The 13,863-nt window shown below is 37.9% G+C and overlaps 1 protein-coding gene across 1 annotated transcript; it reads right to left on the bottom strand.

Moving 5' to 3' along the window:
- Positions 1–311: 311 nt before the first annotated feature.
- Positions 312–12,781, bottom strand: LOC308702286 (uncharacterized protein). The gene is made up of 6 exons (XM_081384995.1): positions 12,631–12,781; positions 2,512–2,820; positions 1,975–2,280; positions 1,016–1,342; positions 631–774; positions 312–531 (listed from the first exon to the last, which is right to left on the bottom strand). The coding sequence occupies exons 1-6, from the start codon at positions 12,674–12,676 to the stop codon at positions 515–517; spliced, it is 1,149 nt and encodes a 382-aa protein (XP_081241121.1). The 5' UTR covers positions 12,677–12,781; the 3' UTR covers positions 312–514.
- Between the last annotated feature and the right edge of the window lie 1,082 nt (positions 12,782–13,863).

Here is a 13,863-nt window from a genome sequence, read left to right as displayed (position 1 = left end):
CAGTAAATCTGCCACTAGAAAAATGTAACAGATTTAGTTTTATGAGTTAATACAATTTTTAAAACTTTTTTTTAAATAATATTTTAGCTGTATTTGTTGTTTATACCGGAATATATTGCAAAAACTAATTGGTAATAAAAAAATTTTTACCAATAAATAAATAAATAAATAAATAAATAATGTTTTTACAGATAGGCTATAAGAAGCACCTGTTAAAAAAGTAGAAATAGAGCTGTATATGGTACACTGCTGAAATATTTAAAATATACATAAAGTTTGTATTCCTCTGAATAAATCATGAGAGACTCTTGAACCTCAGAGTGAGAAACTTTATTGATAAAGGCAAGAAAATACATGACAAATATACAGCAGTAGAAAAGAGAGATCTGTGTCTATATTCATTATTTTTTGTATCTGAGAGAAGTTATAAACAATAAAGTGACAAACTCAAATAATCATCAGTATTTATTATGAAAAAAACACTTGAAGAACCTTTAAAGTTCAGCGTTCTGCTTTAGATTTCAATACTTCCTGAAAAAGATGAACATAAAAAGCCATAAATTAATAAATCTCACAGATAATTATACATGCAGTATCAGTTTGTGAGAAATGCCATCATCAATCATGTACCTGATGTGTGAATATGTGCTTGATCTCGTTCAGCTCTTCTGGATCTGATCTCATAAACCACAATAATGACAGTAGCCACGCCCACCAGAGCAGAGAGGACCAATCGGATCACAGCTTCAGTAGGACCACACCAGTGGACAGAGTCTGAGGAATAAACACATCAAACTGAGATCAGATCAGTCAATAAACACTAATATCAGCGCCGACATCAACTCATATTTCTGAATACACAGAAATATGATCAAATCTAATCAACAATCTTATATTCGGTTCCAAGTGAGTTTTTATACGGTCTGTCATCTCAAACTATAAAATGATTAAACAATTCAATATGTAAATAGTAAATAAGAATATTTGAAGGAGAAGAAAAATGATCTCTACTCACCATAGACAGAAACTCTGAATGATTTTGATGAGAATCTTCCTCCTGTAAACATCAGTAGTTTATAATCTCCATCATGTTCAGTTCTGGTGTTTGTGATGGTCAGAGATCCAGTTTGATTGTCCAGCTTCAGTCTGTCTCTGAATCTCCCATCAAGAATATCATCATATACAGTGATTCTGCCGAACCATTCATAGATTTCTGCTATTAAAGTGCTTTTAAGCTCATCTCCAAACCTCCACTGAATCACATCATCATCCATCATTTCAGTAAGATCAGAGTTTAGAGAGACTGAATCTCCCTCCTTCACTGACACTGACTTCACTTCATCTGTCAAACACACAGAGAACAAACAGAAACAGGGTTTGCAAAGATTAATACTGTTAAATAACTTTATAATGGTTTACTAAATTTGAATAGTTTAAAATTTAGAGTAAAAATAAAAATATAAAATAACAAAAACAAAATTGAGCTTTGAGTTGATTTCATGTTTCTTTCTTGTGAATAGTTGTGTGTGTGTGTGTGTGTGTGTGTGTGTGTGTGTGTGTGTGTGTGTGTGTGTGTGTGTGTGTGTGCTGTATTGGTTCCATGACATGAAAAGCTGTTTGCTACCATATAAGAAACTACTTTAGTTTAATTGTTTGTTTTATTTACCTCAAGTTTTTTGTAACATTCTCAGTAACAATAAATGGTCATTGGACCGACTGGATCAACTTCTACTCCTCATCTTTACAACTGCACACGTCAAACTATATCCAGCTCAGCACACAGTAGCAAATAGAGAACAATCCGACTGGAAAAAGCTACTACAAATACTGTTAAATCACTTTATAGTGGTTTACTAATCGAATAGTTTAAAATTGACATTAAAAATAAACAATATAAAATAAAAAAACAAAATCATGTATGAATTCATTTAAATTTTTTCATTAAAAAACAGGTGTAAACGTTTTTTAACTCACCAAAGACAGCGAGAATGAACAACTTGCCCTCACGGTTGATCAGTAGATGATAATATCCTTCATGTTCAGTTGTGGTGTTTGTGATGGTCAGAGATCCAGTTTGATTGTCCAGCTTCAGTCTGTCTCTGAATCTCCCATCAAGAACATCATCATATACAGTGATTCTGTCGGCCCGTTTATTGATTTCAGCTATTAAAGTGTTTTTTTCATCTCCAATTATCCTCCACTGAATCTCATCATCATCCTTCATTTCAGTAAGATCAGAGTTTATAGAGACTGAATCTCCCTCAATCACTGACTCCAGGACTGAATCACACACACACACACACACACACACACACACACACACACACACACACACAGGGTTCGTCACAGATTAACACGGCCACTTGATGATTTATAAAAGTAAATAGTTTGAAATTTAAATTTGAAATTAATATCATCATTAAACACCAAAAGCAAAATGGAGTTTGAATTATTAATTGTATCTTTGTGCTGATTAAAACATAAAACAAGTGAAACTGATATTTAACTCACCAATGACATCGAGCCTGAAACCCTTTCTCTCCCTGTTGATCTGTAGATAATAAACTCCTTCATGTTCAGTTCTGGTGTTTGTGATGGTCAGAGATCCAGTTTGATTGTCCAGCTTCAGTCTGTCTCTGAATCTCCCATCAAGAACATCATCATATACAGTGATTCTGTCGTTCCGTTTATTGATTTCAGCTATTAAAGTGCTTTCATCTCCAAACCTCCACTGAATCACATCATCATCCTTCATTTCAGTAAGATCAGAGTTTAGAGAGACTGAATCTCCCTCCATCACAGTCACATCACCAATCACTCCTGAAGAACAGAGTTTTTCACAGATTCAAGCTTTAAAGTGATGTTGGTTTGATGAAGCTTCACTAAAATACTTTTAAAATAAAATGTGAAATTAATATTCTGCAGAAGCACAAAGACAAAAGATGATAAATGATAAGAGAAATAGATTTATATTATAAACTTTATTACAGGCTCTAGGCCCAACAGCAGGACATACACCATACAAAAACAAACAACACAACAACAATATTTTTATATATGGAACAATGACTAAAAAATACACTTTTACTTTAATGTTTAATGTCACACTGAAACTAATGCTGTTGAGTATCTGAGCTTCATATTTATATTATTTTATAGGGATTGTCAAAGTTTTTTTTTTTTTTTTTTCGTCATCTACTGAATTTTTTCGTCAACGATACCAGGGACACCGAAACACCGGGGAACATGAAATTTGGTGGGCATGTAGCCCCACTAGACTTTTACGGAAAAATTTCGTTTGGTCACCGGAGGCCACTCCCCCCCCCGCGCTGGGCCCCCCGTGAATTTTTCGTCAACGATACCAGGGACACCGAAACACCGGGGAACATGAAATTTGGTGGGCATGTAGCCCCACTAGACTTTTACGGAAAAATTTCGTTTGGTCCCCGGGGGCCACCCCCCCCCCCCCCCCGCGCTGGGCCCCCCCAAACCCAAAAAATGCAGTTTTTCCTAAATAACTACCTGAACCGTGGCACCGAGGATGAAGAAATTTTTATGGTATGTTGCTCTTAAGGGCCCACATCAACCTAGCCCATAATCACTCATTTGTGATTTGCGCCCCTCCCATAAAAAATGAAAATGCAATATTATTCTGCTTTAATCGCCCCTATCTTCAGTGGAGATGTTCAGAACTGCACCATATTTCATGTGTATGATTAACTTGACATCCTCTGGGGGTATGCTAAGTTTCGTAGAATTTCATCCATGGGGGGGTATAAAATAAATTCATTTATGTGCACATTTAGTGACTGTACACTCATCGGCCTGTAGATGGTGGTGTTGAGCGAAGGGTTGCTGGTATAGGATGATACTGTCACACACACACATGCAGGAATACAAACAAACGCAAGCATGCACACACACTGACATCCACACGCACAGACACACACCCATACACACACATACAAATCCACATGCACAGACACACACACACAAACACACACGCGCACACACATGTACGCACGCATACATACACGCACAGACACACACACACACAGACACACACATACACAAACACACACACATACACACACACAGACAGACATGCACATACTACTACTTTTTTTAGGTATATACATAAACACGCAATACAGCCAAATTGCTCCACGTCATTTATTTTTGTGGAAAGCCAGTGCAGGCCTGAGCGGCGGTCATATTTTGTACCGCCATGCGGTACATCTAGTTATTATAAAAGCAAGTTTCTGTAAGCTCGTCACTGCTGGTACCATTGACTGGACACCATAACCGCAGACGCCAGACCGAGGTTGCTGCAAAACCTGTGTAAGAGGACTACTCGCTATTATGAAAGCAAGTTTCTGTAGGCTCGTGACTGCCGGTACCATTTACTGGACACCATAAACGCAGGCGCTGGTACCATTGACTGGACACCATAAGCGCAGACGCCCAACCGAGGTTCTCCCCTTCACACAGCCGATACACCAAGAGACTCACTCTTCACTCACGCCGCACCATTTTCCTGTTCATCTCAACACCTTTAAAGGGGATGCGTCGCTTACGCCACTGATCCAAATAATCAGCCGGCCTTAAAGGTACACTTCCCAACTCAACCACCTGGCCCGCTACATTCACCGCCCCTAAAATGTCACCGTCTCGGTGGCAAGTGGCAAAGGTGCTACAACCAGGGCCTAAAAACAACAATGTGGGGGCTAATGGTTAGAGCAGCTTCCCCATTCCCCTTTTACCCCCGAACTAGCATCACAAGAGAAAGCCCTCGCGCGCACTGGGCGGACACCCTCCCCATCGTCAACCCAACGAAATGACTCTCTACGCACCTCTAAAAACTGCGAGTCAGGATTGAGGCGAATAAATTGTTTTAATTCCCTGCGCAACATTTTGTCTCGAACATTTTCCACAAACTGATCACGAAGAACCGAGTCAGGGTTAGAAATAGCAGTTGAATTTTTGCGCTGACAAATTTCCATTAGGACCATTAAGGAATGGGAAAACTCACGCAACGATTCTCCCTCACGCTGGCGGCATTGGAAAAACTTTTGTTGGGCCTCAATATAAGAGTGTGCACAGCCAAAAGTCTCCAATAATATTACAAAAATTCTCTCAGGGTCAGCCCTATCAGTCGCTGGACGAAGTTTAATCTCCAATTTAGCCTCCCCTTCAAGAAGATCATATACAAAATATGCCTGTTCACTGAGGGACATATGTCTAGCCTGTAAACATTTACGAACCTCTTCAACCCATTCCTCCAGAGGAGGACATTCCGGACCCGGACTACCAGAAAATTTGGGATATTTGCGTTCTCTTGGCACATAGACATACTTCATACCAGCTGAACCTGGCACTGACCGACTCGGCCCTCCCTGATTTGTATCCACTGGGGGCGCTACATCTCCCTGCCGAAGTCTTTCATTATCTGCTTGAAGTTGTTGGATCTGCTCAGTTAAAAGTCTAACCTGATCCTCCATGACCTATGATATTTGGGCAGAATAGAAAAACAGACAGTTTAATGAAGAGACAGTTAAATGCTAAATGCGAACCACTTATAGTGTCGTCGTCCCGGATCTCTCCTCAGCCACTGTTTTTCCTGTAATCAATATAACCTTGGTTATTAGCACCAAAAAAAAAAAAGAACCCATACAACACAGTACATACACGAAAACAAAATTCACAAATATTACACCAGTCCCAATATTTAAAGGGGATGCGTCGCTTACGCCACCTGATCCAAATAATCAGCCGGCCTTAAAGGTACACTTCCCAACTCAACCACCTGGCCCGCTACATATATATATATATATATATATATATATATATATATATATATAGTTAGTATTCCTCCAGGAGGCGCTCGACATAATAAATGCAATGAAACATGCATGGGCTGTTTTAAATAAAACTGTTCATGGGCTTTTGGCAAAAGCACTCAGTATCTGAATTCACTCACTCGTTTTCATTCACTCCCTCAGGTGGACTATATCAGTGGAGTAAAGTGGACTATATTAGTGGAGTAAAGTGGACTATATCAGTGGAGTAAAGTGGACTATATTAGTGGAGTAAAGTGGACTATATTAGTGGAGTAATGTGGACTATATTAGTGAGTAATGTGGACTATATCAGTGGAGTAAAGTGGACTATATTAGTGGAGTAATGTGGACTATATTAGTGGAGTAATGTGGACTATATTAGTGGAGTAAAGTGGACTATATTAGTGGAGTAAAGTGGACTATATTAGTGGAGTAAAGTGGACTATATTAGTGGAGTAAAGTGGACTATATTAGTGGAGTAAAGTGGACTATATTAGTGGAGTAAAGTGGACTATATTAGTGGAGTAAAGTGGACTATATTAGTGGAGTAATGTGGACTATATCAGTGGAGTAAAGTGGACTATATTAGTGGAGTAAAGTGGACTATATTAGTGGAGTAATGTGGACTATATTAGTGGAGTAATGTGGACTATATCAGTGGAGTAAAGTGGACTATATTAGTGGAGTAATGTGGACTATATCAGTGGAGTAAAGTGGACTATATTAGTGGAGTAATGTGGACTATATCAGTGGAGTAAAGTGGACTATATCAGTGGAGTAAAGTGGACTATATTAGTGGAGTAAAGTGGACTATATCAGTGGAGTAAAGTGGACTATATTAGTGGAGTAAAGTGGACTATATCAGTGGAGTAATGTGGACTATATCAGTGGAGTAAAGTGGACTATATTAGTGGAGTAATGTGGACTATATCAGTGGAGTAAAGTGGACTATATCAGTGGAGTAAAGTGGACTATATCAGTGGAGTAAAGTGGACTATATTAGTGGAGTAATGTGGACTATATCAGTGGAGTAAAGTGGACTATATTAGTGGAGTAAAGTGGACTATATTAGTGGAGTAATGTGGACTATATTAGTGGAGTAATGTGGACTATATCAGTGGAGTAAAGTGGACTATATTAGTGGAGTAATGTGGACTATATCAGTGGAGTAAAGTGGACTATATCAGTGGAGTAAAGTGGACTATATTAGTGGAGTAATGTGGACTATATTAGTGAGTAATGTGGACTATATCAGTGGAGTAAAGTGGACTATATTAGTGGAGTAAAGTGGACTATATCAGTGGAGTAATGTGGACTATATCAGTGGAGTAATGTGGACTATATCAGTGGAGTAAAGTGGACTATATTAGTGGAGTAAAGTGGACTATATCAGTGGAGTAAAGTGGACTATATTAGTGGAGTAAAGTGGACTATATTAGTGGAGTAAAGTGGACTATATTAGTGGAGTAAAGTGGACTATATTAGTGGAGTAATGTAGGGAACAGTGAATGAGGGTATAGGGGATTTCAGACAGCAATGGAGAGACTCTTGAACCTCAGAGAGAGAAAACTTTATTGATAAACACAAGCAGACACATATGGAGGAATCAGATAACGCATGTTATACTAAAAATTTAAAATGGTATTTGGTAATCTACAGTATTTATCATACAGGATCACAATAAACTCATCAAAGATCACTTAGAGGAAATATAAATGACAAAACAACAAATCAGATTATATGTGAAACAGTAATAAACTGTAAAGACAGATGCAGTTGTTGTGATCAGATCATCATTTGTGATTAAAATGTGAAATATGTGTAAATCACCTCCGTCATCTCAGGTTCCTGTAACACAAACACAAAAGGAGAAAAACAAACTTTAAATGTATAAATGAGTTTTGAGGATTTTGAATGAAATATTTTATGTAATGGGTATTTTCAACATTAAATGTACAGAGAAATGCAGATTAAGGATGCTCAGGTCAAAGGCCATATATACTTACCAGAAAAGTGCTTAACACAGAAGAACTAACAGTCATATGATTAGCTTCAGGCTACGGGCACAGGTAGGGCTCAACCCGTGCAAAGCACATGCCCTTTTTTACCCTTACACTCCAAAGGGTACACCACCTTTTTTTTGGTGGTGGTGTTTTTTTCTTCTTCTTAAATAAATCAATGCTATTGTTCACCCTTTACGACTGTCTGTCTGTTTAAAAATATTTAGCCAATGAAAGCTTGTGTAAATCTTGTTCGATCCACAAACTGTCAGTAAGCCTGATAACTCCGCCCCCTCTACCTGATAACCCCGCCCCCTCTGTGAAGTTGGCACCCCATTAAAACGAAATAATCTCCAAAACTATGCCATTCATTTGTTCTGATTTTTGCCGCAAAAACGAACGTTTGTGCTGGTTTGGTGTTTGAGATATTGAACATAATTTTTTTGGTTGTGTGACGTCACTCTCCACCCCATTTCGTCTAAATCGCTCCAAACCAGTGTCATTCATTTGTGCTCGGTTGTGCTGGTTTGTGCCGTTAAAACAAACACTGTTTCTATTTTCCTTTCGCAGATATAACAGATTTCATTCGGGAGCTGTGTGCTCATGTGTGATTGAGGTAGTGATAATAGCTTCTTGACGGTACGCCGTCACCGTACTTCAGGGAAGTATTGTATAGTAAGGGTGTATTCACACCTGCCTTGTTTGGTTCGATTGAATCGAACTCAAGTTCGTTTCCCCCCTTGGTGCGGACCTTTTGGGCAGGTTTGAATACAGCAATCACAGTCGCGTGCGAACCAAACAATCGAACTGAGACCCAGCTGAAGAGGTAAGCCTTGTTTATACTTTCGCCCGGCTCCGCAGCGCGAGTCTCCGCAGACTGCGCGCGCACCTCCCCAAACGGACGAGGCGTTTATACTCGACGCGCTCGCCGTTGTACTATTCTTTGAAACGATAGGGGGCGACTCCAGTAATTATCCTCTAACCATCAGGAATCAGCGATGAGAAGAAGAAAGCTATACACACGTGACAATGTTTATTTTAGTACACGGCCACCAATACCACAAAAATAATTGTGTAAAACCCAGTAAACCCTGAGATTATTACTCGTGACAATAAAACAAAATATATGGATATGAGAATGTGTATAAAACATAACTAAATTAACTATCTCTTACATATTTTCTAATTTCACTAAACATTTCATTAAGTTTCGTGAACATTTTTATTAAACATGGACCTTTATGTTCATTAAAAATACTTTGTATGCTATTGTATGCTCATTTTTTAAATGTAAGCAACTCATTTAGACGTGCAAACTGGGTGCCGGTGTGGTGAGAAGTTCGAGCTCGGCCAGATTCGGCTCGAAGTCGTTCATCTTCGGATGCGGCGCCGCGCGCGTTGTTACAAAAAATGTCGCGCACACCGCCAGGCGAAATTGGGTCTTGCGAACCCAACGCGCACGACCGCCCACACCGCATTGACGTCATTTTTGCCGCGCGCACCTTCGCGCTCGTGCGGACGCGTCGAGTATAAACCAGGCTGTAGTCTCGGTACGGTTCCAAACGAACTCTGGTACGGTTCGTTTACGGTGTGAACATGAACCGACCCAATTGCTGGAAATAACGCATACAAATACTGATGTGTTCAGCAAGTTTAGCGAACGGATGAAGGAGAGGGGATATGAGCGGTCTCCCGCACAGTCCAGCGCGCTGTCTGTGCACACGATACTGTTCTGCGCGTCGTGTATCAGGACATTCACAGACATAACGTTCTCTTTTGTCTTATATGCCCTTATACCATTGTCTTATATCCAGCTTAAATGGTTTAAAAGCATTTGCATGAATAGAAGCGCGATCATATAATGTAACGATTGTTAAAAATCCTAATTACAACATCGTATAGACGACATTGTATCATATGATGCTCATTAGTTTCTTCATATTGCGTTTGTAGAGAATAACACCAAATCAGTAAAAGAACAAATATTACATTACGAAATATCTCCATGCTGAGCCTGTTTTTGCACTTCCTGCTTTTCCCTGTTTGAGAATTCCTTTCCAATGAATGGGCGACCTTAGCACACGTGTGGTTTTATTTACAAATGTTGGTTCACTTGCAAAAAGAGCAGTGTGAAAGCGAACCGTACCAAACAAAAAAAATCAACATTGTATTTGGTCCGGACCAAAGCAAGTGAACTATCGGACTTTCCTGGTGTGAATACACCCTAAGTATTCAGGTAATTCAGGGAATTACCTCGAGAGACTGTATTTATTCTTTTTTACAACTGTAAGTTGTTTAAACTGACGAAGAAGTCAGATTAAGTAGGTTGTATTCGTATTAAGAATTTCCACGACAGGATTGATAATGCACTGGACCTGAGCATTGGTATAATACTCAAATGTGCAGATTGAGTATTATCAGATACAAATCAGGTTTTTTTTGTTTTTTTTTGCATTGACTGATTGTTTTGTGATTGTTCATAATGTAGGAGTTTCTGTCTTTTAAATTTTATTATGAAATTTTAGAACACAAGAGCAACTTTATTAACAGTACCGAAAATAAAAACCAACAAGAGAGACTCTGGAAACCATAAAACTTGTTCAACAACAACACATATTATACCGCACACTGCCAAAAATATGTTCAACAAGTTTGTTAAAGTAGTTTGCGGAATGAAATCGTACACACTTTAAACAGGAATATTGCAATATACTCTGCGGTTATTTGTTAATTAAACTGATAGAAATGACTCAGAGACACTTACCTTCATTTGTCCAAAGTGTTTATAGAGAGTTGCATCAGTTTGATCATGATTCTGATCTGTAATTACACACACGTTCAATCAAAACATGAATAATATTGTTTTTTTAAGGATGTTCAAGCTGTAGTTTCACTTTACCTTCATCTCTGTGTTTCCTGCAGTAACAAAACATCCAAATTACAGCCACAATCAGCAGAACACCAGCAGCAGTAACAGCAGTGATCACCACTGTCAGAGAAACAGGACCTGAAGGAGGACCTGAAGAAGGACCTGGAGAAGGATGTGAAGAAGAACCTGAAGGAGGACCTGGAGGAGGACCTGAAGGAGTGTGTGGGTCCGGTGTTGTAGAGGCTAAAGAAAGACAGTCTTTAGTCTGAGTGAATGTGTCTGATCTACATCAGAAGACAGAGATCAGCTCAATAAATAAACACTATATAGTCAAATTTAACAAGATTACACTGCCAGAGAAGAACATGTCATATAGAAATGCCCAATCTTAAATGAGTAAGTGGTTTGTTTGTTTGTTTGTTTGTTTGTTTGTTTGTTTGTTTGTTTGTTTGTTTGTTTTGTAAACTTAATGAATAATTATTTGTGTTGCTGGGCCAGAACTAATCTGGAGAAATATATATCTAAACCAAGTGAAGGTGGAGGACACATATCTAGTTTACAGAACATGCTATTATTAGGTTCTCAGGAGTAATCTTCATCCAGATTAGCCATGTGGGAACAAGACCTCGGATTGGAGATAGATAAGGAAAAATGAGAGCAAAAACATGTAAGGCCCAAACACAGACAGTTAACAGCAGACTAAAACTCTTACAGTATTGTGACAGTGGACCACAAAACCAGTCACATGGGTCAATTTTTAGAAATTGAGATTTATACATCATCTGGAAGCTGAAAAAATAAACTTTCCATTGATGTTTGATTTGTTAGGATATGATCATATTTGGCTGAGATACAACTATTGAAAATCTGGAATCTGACGGTGAAAAAAAACAAAACCTAAATATCTAAAATGTAAATATTGAGAAAATCTCCATTAAAGTTGTGCATTTATGTTCACAGTGTAGCTTTAATATCCTAATAATTTTTGGCATAAAAGAAAAATCGATAATTTTGACCCATACAATGTATAATATTGTTCATTAATAAATATTCATTAATATGAAAATATATTTGAATGTGCACTATATTAACCCTACTTTATTGCTTATATGTGGTTATTACTGACTGCAATGTATTGTGACATGTGATGTACATTGTTGTGTAAGTGTTTAAGAGAATTTCATTTAAAAAACAGTATTAAAAAGTATTATTATTTGTGTAAAAATATTTAATAAACAATTATTATTGTGTAATTGTGTCTCACCATAGACAGTAACAGTGAATCTGTGTTTAGTCTCTGATCTGCTGCTGATGATCTCAACTTCATAATCTCCAGCATGTTCAGTTCTGATGTTCATGATGGTCAGAGATCCAGTTTGATGATCCAGCTTCAGTCTGTCTCTGAATCTCTCATCAAGAACATCATAGATCGTATTCTTCACTCCATCAGTTTTAGCTATAAGAGGCCTGTTAGTTCCAAACCTCCAGAATATCTCTTCATCTCTCTGTATTTCAGTAAGACCAGAGTTTAGAGAGACTGAATCTCCCTCCATCACTGACACTGACTTCACTTCATCACCAAACACTCCTGAAGAACAAACAGAAAAAGTCGAACCTGTTTGAGATTTGAATAACATCTCTACAACAGAACAGACACAACAGAAGCAAAATGGTGTTTAAATGGCATGAATCATTGCATCTCATATTGAATAAAACTCTGATTCCCGCGGCTGGAACTGAAGTTGGTCTGATCTCCACACAACATCAAACACAGAAGACACTTTTACTTCAGACGAGAATCACGTCACACTGAAACTAATGCTGTTTGAGCTTCAGTGTTTTATAGAACCAACATTTAGAGAAACAAACAGTGAATCTGATGCAGAAACAACTGAAGTCATAAAAACACATTTAAACTCACCATCCAGACGCCAGAAACACAAGCAGAGCAAAACAGGGAGAAACATCTTCAACGGTTTCAGTCCACAAATATGAAAAGACAAACTCTTCAAAACTGGTTCAGTAATAAACAGACGCGCTGATGTGAAGCTGCTCTGTAATAAAGTGAAGTCAAACTCTACAATCAGTTAAAATATCTGCCTATTTATTCAGTGTTAATGGGTGTGACCATCTAGCTCTATCTTAGCTGATTAATTCACACTCTGAACATTATCAGTTTGTCACTTTGAGCTCCAGTACGCCTCAACTTCCTGTAAGTCACTAGTGACACTTTCAACAGAAATAAACTGACCAATAACGTGTTAAAAACATCTTAAAGCAACAGTTTGATCTTGTCATGAGATCCTGTGAGTGTTTGGCTCTGCTCTCTCCTGTAACTCTCTTCAGGACGTTTGTTGTTCATTTCTGATCAAATGTCTCGATTGTTTCTCCTCTCAGACTGATTTCAGAGTTTCTCTAATGGTTTTATGGAGCAGGAACAGATCGCCTGCTATAACTGTGTGTGTGAAAGTGTCCTCTGATATCTTCATATGATTAATATTCAAATAAATATGCTCAATTCATACAAACACACCAGGATGTTGAATATCTGTGTCAGGAACCGGAAATACTGCTGTAATCATATCAAATGTTTATATAGAATAGAATAGAATAGAATAGAATAGAATAGAATAGAATAGAATAGAATAGAATGTTAGAGAAGAATATGAGAGATGAACATCAAACATCTTAATGTTGAGATTTAAACAACCTTCAATCTCACACTGAGGTCATAGAGCACTGATGGAGCGAATCCTGTTCAGCTCTTCTGGATCTGATGTCATAAGAATGATGACAGTAGCCACGCCCACCAGAGCAGAGAGGACCAATCGGATCACAGCTTCAGTAGTCTGAGGAATAAACACATCAAACTGAGATCAGATCAGTCAATAAACGGTTTGTAAAGTCATTCTGTGAGTGTTTATTGTGATTTTAGATATATATATTTTTAAAAGTTACACTCCCTGAGAGGCCAATATCAGAATAATTAATGAAAATAAATCATCTCAGATTTTCTCATTTCAAGATATCAAATACTTTTATTCATTTAACGGAAGTGAATAATATTCTGCAGCAGTAAACACAAACAAAAGATGATAAATGAAAAGATAAATAGATAAAAAAATGTATATGGACCAATAACTAAGCAAAAAAT

This window comes from Scardinius erythrophthalmus, assembly GCF_964197995.2.
Source record: "Scardinius erythrophthalmus genome assembly, chromosome: 14".
NCBI classification, from domain to species: Eukaryota; Metazoa; Chordata; class Actinopteri; order Cypriniformes; family Leuciscidae; genus Scardinius; species Scardinius erythrophthalmus.
This window is presented reverse-complemented; position numbering and strand designations above follow the sequence as displayed.